The sequence below is a fragment of the Tiliqua scincoides genome, chromosome 9 (assembly GCF_035046505.1).
Source record: "Tiliqua scincoides isolate rTilSci1 chromosome 9, rTilSci1.hap2, whole genome shotgun sequence".
Lineage (NCBI taxonomy): Eukaryota > Metazoa > Chordata > Lepidosauria > Squamata > Scincidae > Tiliqua > Tiliqua scincoides.
The window spans coordinates 2,556,822-2,566,223 of record NC_089829.1 but is presented as its reverse complement, the minus strand read 5'-3'; the positions used below and the strand labels follow the sequence as shown (position 1 = coordinate 2,566,223).

General features: G+C 58.0%; 1 protein-coding gene across 1 annotated transcript; it reads left to right on the top strand.

Annotated features, from left to right (window-relative positions):
* The first annotated feature begins 1,422 nt into the window (after window positions 1-1,422).
* Window positions 1,423-9,220, top strand: SLC25A34 (solute carrier family 25 member 34). The gene is made up of 5 exons (XM_066637511.1): window positions 1,423-2,126; window positions 3,951-4,016; window positions 6,619-6,771; window positions 7,366-7,500; window positions 7,706-9,220. The coding sequence occupies exons 1-5, from the start codon at window positions 1,722-1,724 to the stop codon at window positions 7,880-7,882; spliced, it is 936 nt and encodes a 311-aa protein (XP_066493608.1). The 5' UTR covers window positions 1,423-1,721; the 3' UTR covers window positions 7,883-9,220.
* Window positions 9,221-9,402: the final 182 nt, after the last annotated feature.

The following is a 9,402-nucleotide window of genomic DNA, read 5'->3' as shown; positions in this document are numbered from 1 at the left end:
CACAGCATGCTCATTGCCTGCACAATAATAATAATAATAAAACTTTATTTTTATCCCGCCCTTCTCCCAAAAAAGGGACCCAGGGCGGCTAAAAGGGACCCAGGGCGGCCCTGCCCCTTTACAGGGAGAACCTGTGGTGTGCTGGTGTTGGCAGCAGTTGGCTCAGTGCACTGCGGTAAGTGGTGCTGGTCAAAGGGGCCTCCACGGAGCCTCTTAGCAGAAACAGGCCTGGTGGGACTGTCTCCTGGGTACGTGTCTCTGCAGTGGAGACAGCAGGGCCTGAACCCTGCTGACTCAGCCTCTCTCCTAACCTGCTTCCTTCCTTGCTGATGTGTGGAGCTCATCAATGGCTTTGCCACATGTTGTGAGGGGTGGAGCCTGCAGCGCTAACACCACCATGGCACAGTTTGTAAAACCAGTGCCCAAGTAGAGCTGGGGAGTGAGGGAGGCACCTCGGCACCTCTGGGAGCAGGGCTGAGAACAGAGCCTCTTAGGCGTTGGTGGAGGGAGGGCCAAGGCACTTCTCCCCGTACGGCTCTGTGACTGCCCCAGCCCCCCTGCCACTGGAACAAGGCCTGACTTTCCAAGAACCAGCAGCGGCACAGCGCTGAGACTTGCCATGGACGAAGCAGGGCCCTGGGAGTGTGGGGTAAGTGGGATTGGCACCAGTTTTCCGGCCAGGCCAGGCCAGGCCAGGGCAGTGGGGGATAGACCAGGGCCTGCCTTCTGCGCCTAGAGAGCTTGAGCAAGTCCAGCCTGGCCCTTGCAACATATCCTCAGGCATGGTGTTATTTCAGGCTCTGGACAGAGCCAGCAATTCACCAGTGACCCAAGCTGCTTTTTTTAGGCCAAGGAGGAGCCCCGCCCCCATGTGGACATGCACCCAGAAGGTGCCCCTAAGCTGCAGAGGGCCAGCGTGCCGGACCGCAGAGGCCCTGCGTGTGCCTGGCCAGGCTGGGCAGAGGGCAGGCCGGGAGCGTTCCTGCCACAATTGCAGCAGTACAGCCAGGACTTGGTCCCCCTAGGCACATGGGGGATTTTACCTGCTGGGGCCTGGCACCTGTGCCTTGCTGTGAAATGCATGTGTGCAGGGGTGAGGGGCAAAATTGGTCCTGCAAAATGGCCTTTGCCAGGTTAGGGTTCTAGGCAGGCTGGAACAGCTGTGTGTGTGTTGGGGGGGGGGGTCCCTGCTGTTATAAAAGCAAAAACAATAGTACAAAGACTTGGGAAGGGCTGGGTCAAGTGTACACACAAGGGGGGAGGGAGTAGGCGGGAGGTGTGCATTGCCTGCCTGCCTGGAGTGAACTTTCCCCTACATCCGGCTGCCTGCTCCCGTGCCCAGCCCCCTCCCTGCCACTGACAGCAAATAAAAAGGCAGGCTCAACCCTCCTCTCTCCAGAGGCAGAGCTCTAGCTGAGAAGAGGGGGGAGAGCTGGAGCAGAGAGGAGGGGCCAAGGCATCTGGGATGGCAGGGAGCAAGCTGGGCCCTGGGGTGAGAAAGGGTTGTGCTGTCCTGGCTGCAGGGAGGAAGCCGCAGAGGGGCCCAGAGCAGGTACAGCAGAGCCCCCAGGCTGCCAGTCGATTGCTGCCCACCGGGGCTCGCAGGCTGTGAGTCTTCGTGGCCCCCTCTGCTGGGGCAGGTGGTTGCTGGGCCTCTCACTCACTTGGCTGGTAGCGGACCTTCTGCATCTCTGCCAGGCTCCTGCCCAGGGGGTCTAGTAATGGAGCCCCCCCACAGCCCTGCCGCTGTGGTCTCTGTCTCGCCACCTGTGGATTTTGTCCTGGGTGCCACCGCGTGCTGCATGGCCTGCGTATTCACTAACCCACTGGAGGTGGTGAAGACACGCTTGCAACTGCAGGGGGAACTCTGCTCCCAGGGCACGTACCCCCGCCACTACCGTGGGGTGCTGCAAGCCATGCTGGCAGTCAGCAAGGCCGACGGACTCCGGGGGCTGCAGAAGGGGTTGACAGCTGGACTGCTCTACCAGGGACTGATGAATGGGGTGCGTTTCTGCTTCTACTCCCATGCTGAGGACGTTGGCTTGACCAAAAAGCCTGGTGGGACCATCGTGGCTGGAGCGGTGGCTGGGGCCCTGGGGGCCTTTGTGGGCAGTCCAGCGTATCTGGTGAGTCGCCAGGGACCTTCTGGTATGGCCACTTTGCACTCCTCGAGAACTGGGGCAGCCTTTCTTGCAGACAACCCAACCCAACAGAAGAACCGTGGAACAACCTCCGCTGCTGTGATTCTGTGGAGCAGCAGCATTATCCTGGCTGACTGCAGCTCAGCCTTCCCCTTCACAGCGCCCACTATGCTATGTGGCTGCTATGGCTGGGGGAAGAGCTGCGTGGGGGTGGGTGGAGGTCTAGTCTTCCCAGGTGGCATCATCCTCCCTGGCTTCTACAGAGGTGCCATTCCTTCCAACATCCCCGCTTAGAAACTTGATCAGTGACTTGCACTTATCCTTGGCACAGCTCTGTGCACCCTAGGGGCAGCTCCGGGAGATTCCAGGTCACTGTCCTAAGGACTTGGCTCAGACGGAATACAATGGCCATGGGAAGCCAGGAATGCAGGGGTGAGCACAGGGAGCGCACTGTGGGTTCAGACTGGGGTCTCCTGGTGAGAATCTGTTCTCACGCTGTCAACTTGTCTGAGACTAAGGTGCTGAGCTTCTAAGTTGGGGGTGGAGTAGCCAGGGCTTCCTCCTGCCTTCCCTGATCAGCAAAAACAGACTGCAAGATGACAACGCAACTGTGCCCAGTGAGGACCCAAGCTGTGCAGTGCCAGGGCCAGCCAGCTGGGCACACTGCCCTAGGCTGGAGGGAGAGCAGAAGCATAGACCAGCACAGAGGCCCCAGCCCCGAGGTCAGCATTTGTGGATGTGCTTTTCATCAGAGCAAGTCCACCACTGCTACCCCGCACCCCAGGATCCTGCACTGGGGTTGTAGGGGCAGGCACTGGATCCTTGCAAGATTTAAGAATTGCCACCTCTCCCTAACCCTACCCCCCAGGTCAAATTGCACAGCCCCAAACAACAGCTTAGCAACAGAGTTAACAACTAACCTCCAGAGTTAGGGGGACAAGACTTGCCAAGAGGAAAAGTAGAGGTGAGCTGGTCTCAGGAGCTCAGTGGCAGAGCCCTAGTCTCACCATCCTCTCCAGGAAGGGCTGGGGACGAGGGAGCTTGCCTGAAGTCCCTGGAGAGCTCCTGCTGGCAGTGTGGGGCAAAGTGGTCTGATTGAGGCTCACAGCCTCTTAACAAAAATGAGTCATGGAGGTGGCTAACCCTTTCCCCCTTATTCCTTTTTGCTGCTGATCACACACACATGCCAGGCTGCTGCAAAATAGCCACTGTGGGGCATATAGCTGGGGAGTGTGGCTTTCAGTGGGGAAGGAAGAGCGTGCACCCCCAGCCCTGCTCCAGATTGGAGGTTGCCTGCTGGCGCTCACCCCAAGCTCACCTCTTGACAGCAGCATGTGCGCTGGCATCGCTCAGAGTTCAGGCCCAACAGACCCCCCACTTTGCTCTCTGGACCCAAGACAGGAGAGCAAAGGGGGGGCAAAGGAGAGCTCCAGGGTTCACAGAGTTCACTTCTGCCTTCTGTTGAAGAACCTGGGCACCTCCGTCCACACAGCCACAACTGCTGAGACTTGCAAGAGGGTGGGGTGGGCATCGAGGGGAGGTGGGGTGCAGAAGACTGGCAGGTGCAGGGAGTACAAGCTGAAGGAGCTTCTCCCCTCAAGCTCCACCTCCGAATGGAAGCGGTGGGGGGTTGTGTTGCATGGCTGTCTCCAGTCAGGACCAGTAGTGAGGGTGGGCCAGGAAGCAGTTAAAGTGTGCCTCTCCCCTTGTCAAAAGGTGGGTTTGAGGGAACAACTGGAACAAGCGGGGAAAGAAGACAGCACTCCTTGGTCTTGGCTGCCCTGTGACTCATGTACTTGTCCCTTGCAGGTCAAGACCCACCTCCAAGCCCAGACTGTAGCCGCCATTGCAGTAGGCCACCAGCACAACCACCAGGTGGGACGGGGAAGTGTATGTGTGTGGATGCTCCTGCTGTGGGCTGTTGCTGATGTGTGTGGAGAGGCTGGAAGAAACTTGAGGGGGGGGAGGGACCCTCAGGGCTCAGCCAGGAAAGAGCTTCTGAAAGAGACCGACCTTGGTGGGTACATTCACATGGGAAGTGTGCAAAAGGTGTCAGGTGGCCTGCTGGGGTCCCCTGACAGCCCTTCCAGAGAGAGCAGGGAAAGGCGCTCTCTGCCTGGAATTTGGGAGAGCTGCCCCCCCCCATCAGAGCCAGGCCCCAAGGGGTCAACTTGGCAGATGGCGGCTTTGCAGGCAGGCACCCCATGGCCTGGCCTGGCCTCTGAGCAGCTTGTGGCATTTCTGGTAAGGGCAGCTAGTTCTGATGTTTACCCTGGAACTGCCTGTGGGAGGTCCTTGCACTGCCCCTTTGGCGGGGGGGGGGGGAGAGGGTGGTGTTGGCATGGGAGTTGTTTCCATTCCTCCTGAGGCTTCCCCAGGCCCTGCAGCAGCAGCAGTTCCCATGTTTCCAGCCCCCCCCCCCTTCCTGCTGGTCAGGCTGCTCCCACCTGTTCACGCTACCAGATTGTCCACCACATGAAGCGTTCTGCAACACTGACGCAGCTACAGGGGCAGCAAGGACAGGGTGTTGCTGGGCTGGGAGCCTGGGTGACGTGGGTTGTTTGTGCTGCGCCTCTGTGCGGCTCACTCTCTGCCAGCCTCAGCAAGTCTGCTCAGCCAACCCCGCAGGCACAGAGCCTCTCCCTCAGCTGGCTCCTATCCCAGCAGGGAGGCGCCACAAACGGCCCAGGTAAACAGACACCTATCTGCGCTACTGCCCCCACCTGCCTGAGGGTGTCCCAGGGATGGCTCCTCTGCCTACAAAATGACCCACCTCCCTCCTACAGCCTGGGGTGGGTGCAGCAGGCAGGAAGACGGGGTGGTGGCGCCATGGCTATGCTGTTGCGTGACAGCAAGTGCCAACCATGTCCATGCTGTCTCCTGGCCCTCCTGGTGGCAAGTGCATGTCCAAACAGTGAGTCCAAACTATTCTGAGAAGCTCCCACCTCACCGGAGGCCCAGCAGCAGGAAAGGAGCAGGCCATGTGCCTACAGGAAGCTTTGGTTGCTGGCTCCCCAATGAAGGGGAAGATGCCTGGGGTCTCCTGGAGAGTCACTCTGTCCAGACTGCATCGTCTCTGGTGGGGGGGACAAGACTAAATCTACACAGAACATAATCTAAAGCTGTAGTCTTGGTCACAACCCCAAAAAAACAGATATCTAGGTAGGTAGACTGGGGGCCACCACCAATCCCATTTTCCTCCTGGATCCTGATCTGCCCACCCCTGCCCCATTTCTTCCCTACCTTTTGTGTTTCCATAACAACCCTGTGAAGTAGCAGCCTGAGCAGGGTCAGCCTTAAGAGGCGCGAGGCAGCACAGCAAGAAGCAGCTGTGCAGGATGATATCAAGAACTGTTTCAACAAGGCAGGACCATGATTGGATTGGACCAAAGCCTTCTCTTGCACAGGCTTTGAACGGCTGCCACAACCCACCAAATGACGCTTTGCAACCCCATTGGGGTCTGTAACGTCCATGGCGGGAGGAGGCCCCTGCCCTGGGGTTGGTACCGAGCGCGAGGGGCTTACCTAGGTGCGGTGGTCAGCGGTGAATTAACACATGGGACGCGGGTAGGGCAGCTTTACACAAGCTGTTTAATTGAGTCAACCTCTTTACATTCATGGGGACTCATTACTTCACGGCCCCCCTCAGTCTAGGCTGACTGGTGTCAGGCCCCGGGCCTTCCAGTTCTTTGGAGCTTGTAGTCCTGGCCTCCCGGCCTGAGTCCCTCAGCCCTGCGCCCGGGCTCTGGAGGGCTTTGCCCCAGCAGGCTGGGGTCAGGCTGGCTGGCCTTGGGAGGGCCCACGGTACCTTGCTGTTTGCTCCCTTCTCGATGAGTCCCCCTGGGTTGTGTTTGGCATCGAGCGTCCATCTTGACAACCACCTTTCTCCAGGGTATGCTCTCTGGGTCTGGGCAGGCGCAGGGGCAGGGAGGTCTCTGCCCAGGCCTCCTCTCTCCAGAGATGCCCGTAGCCCCCTTCCTATGGAGGCCTTTCTCCTTTCCCTTTGGCCTGGGTCGCCTTCTCCCACTGGCTTCCCTCTGGCCTTCCACCCCTCCAGAGAAGAGCAACCTCTCTCTTCCCCTTCCAGCTCCCTTATGAGGCTTACCTCAGGTCTGCCTAACCCCACCCTTCTGGCCCACGTGTCTTCCTGCTCCCAGCTGTTCCGTCCCTACTCCCGTGTAAGTGTCCTGCACGGCCCCGTCCTGCTGACACTTGGGGCTTACTCCCAAGTAGGCCTTGACTCCCAAGGAGACCCCTGTGCCCAGGGAACTCCTGGCCACCTGGTCGGGGTCCAGGTGACAGGGTCACAACCCACAGGTTAAGGAACACTGCTCTAGATTAAGGGGTGGGGAAGCAGCCCCCTTGGACAGGGTGCTGGTGGCAGCCATTCTGCCACGTCCATGAAGTGTCTCTTCAGTCCCGGAGCTTCCCAGAGACTGATGGTGCCCCTGTGTGTTTTCTCTCCTCCGCTGCCCAGAGTGTCTCCAGCGCCTTTGAGAGCATTTACAAGAAGCAAGGATTCCTGGGACTGTGGCGGGGAGTGAACGGAGCCGTGCCTCGTGTCATGGTGGGCTCAGCTGTACAGTTGGCTACTTTTGCCTCTGCCAAAGAGTGGGTCCAGAAGCACAAGGTGAGGAGGAAGGGCAGGGGTTCCGTGAACCTGCTTAGGCATGCTGGCAATGGAGTTGCAGACCTGCCTCTGCCCAGCCTGTGGCTGCAGGTTCCATCCCTGCCTCTCTTTTTGATGCCTTAGCCACAGGCCCTCCAGCCTTCCCGGGCACACACAGAATGGAGTGAGGGGCAGTACTGTCTTTCTGAGTCTTCTCCTGCAGCTATTCTGGTGAGCTCAAGGATTCTGACCTTAGGAAGCAAGACAAGCAAGCACTGCCAATGCTGGAGTTGTGCTGTACTGAGTTGTGTAGGAAGATCTGGCAGGCTGCGTTGCACAAGGAAGTGTGGCAGAACTGGGGCAGCCTGGAAGAGTCCGTCCACTAGGAGAGTCCAGCAACAGCCTTAACGATTTTGCATTTGATCAGTCAGGTGCTAGCAGAGTGTTTCTGTCTTCACCACCAGTTGCCTAGCCTTGAAAGTGGTTGACTGGCATGTTGCAGTTTCATTTGTCTCACTTTCTCAGTAGCTTCTGTGGGCAGGTGAGACACTTATAAACTCAAGGAAAGGCAGGATGGCAGGTGTGCCTGTGACTCACCACCTCTCCTGCCCACAGTGGTTCAGAGACGACAGCTGGACAGTGGCCTTTGCTGGTGGAATGATCAGCAGTGTGGCAGTGGCAGTGGCCATGACACCCTTTGACGTGGTGAGCACCAGACTCTACAACCAGCCAGTGAACGAAATGGGCATGGTAAGAGACGGCCATGGGCAGCCTCGGAGGGTCCCCAGCATTTGGGAAGGAGACTGGGTCTCCCAGTGGCCACGGGACGGGGACGAGCAGCAGGCAAAGACTCTCTTCCTCATGCCTGGTTGGGGGTAGTGGTGGAGGGTAAGAGTGAGCCTCCCTTGATTGCACAGGAGGCTTGGCACTCAGTCCTGATCTCTCCTACCTGCAGGGTCAGCACTATCGTGGGTTCTTCGACTGCTTTGTGCAGATCTCTGGCAAGGAGGGCATTCTGGCCCTGTACAAAGGGCTTGGGCCTGCTTACCTCCGGCTGGGTCCCCACACCATCCTCAGCCTCCTCTTCTGGGACGAACTGAGGAAGCTCACCTATCGCCACCAGGCAGCCTGAAGAGCCCCTCTGGGACAATGGAGGAAGGCCTCTTTCTCCTGTGCATGCCACCTCATTGATGAGGACCAGAAACCTGGGTGGAACGGAGAGGGCAGGGGGCAGCACTGGCTGGGAGCCTGGATCTCCTGCAGCTCTAGAGGCTGAGGCTGCAATCCTAGCCACACTTTAAGAGAGTAAGCTCCATTCAACAAACTAGGACTTACTTCTGAGTAGACCTGGTTAGGCTTGTGCCGAGTGGGGCTTTCTGCCTGGACTGGATCCTCTTGAGCAAGCTGTCCTGGGAACTGCGGGCTGGGCTTGCCTCTTCTTGGGGATGTGGCCAAGGCCACTTTGGTCTCCCTCCCTGCTCCCTTTGCCCCACTCCTAAAATGAGCGGAAGCACTTGCATCTGCAGAGGCAGCAGCAGCAGGTGATTTTAAAGGCTGAGCCAGATGCGAAACTGCAGCTTCCACTGGGTCTTGTGGATGTTCCTGGCACATGCCTGCTGGTGAGGGCTCCTAGACCAGGCGCTGCATGTGAAACAGGGGTGGGACATGCCAGTTGGCTGCCTCTGAAGCAGCCACACATGTTCCCCAGGCCCAGATGCTGGGGTGATGGGCTCTAAAGCAGCCTCAAGGGGTGAGGCGACAAAGACAGGAACTGCAACAGGGGCACGTCTTTTTGCAGAGAAAGGGAAAGAGAAGATAAAGCAGAGCTGAGAAGTGAGAACGTGGGAGGCGAGATAGGAGCTACCAGAGCAAGGCAGACCCTGCAGTGTAGGGCAGGAGGGGTGCGTGGCATCACTAAGGGCAGGAGGGGTGTGTGGGCAGCTCACTCCTCGAAAAATGAGAGCTGGTGTGGCACAGCACCGCCACCAGGACTCATGTTCCATTCAGTCCATACAGGCTGGGCACAGGCATGTCACACTGCTGAAGAGCTGGAGCTAAGAGCCAGTGGGGGAACACTGGGGGTGGAGGTGTAGCAGTGGCTGTTTAGGTGTATGATCTAGACTGGGGAGCAACTGGGGGGGCTGTTGCATCCAGCGTCCTGCTCATGGGCTTCCCAGACATCTGGCTGGCTGTCCACTATTGGAAACAGAGTATTGAGCTTGATGAACCCAGGCCTTTGATGGGTACCACTCGACCCACCTGCCAAGAGCAGAGCTCCACCTCCCCTGAAAGAGGAGCTTCCTTCAGTGCAAAGCTGTTGTCCCAGCCTGTTCCCCACCCTCAGAAGGGACACATTTCTCCAACAGCTGCTGTAACTGAAGCTTGGCCTCTCACCCAGCTCCTTGTAACCAGATATTTTTCTACATTGTTGTATTTATAGGCTGCACTTTAAGCATTTGTCCTTTCTTTTCCAAGCAAACTTTTAAAGGGCTTCTTCTGTTCTCTAGATCAGTGTTTCCCAAGGTTTGTCCTCTGCTGCACCACTTCACATGGTCCACCTATTCGAAATACCACCAGAAGTAACTGACAGTGACATCACTGAAAATTACTTCTGGGTTGGGAGACCCAGCAGCAACCACCAGTAAGAGGCTC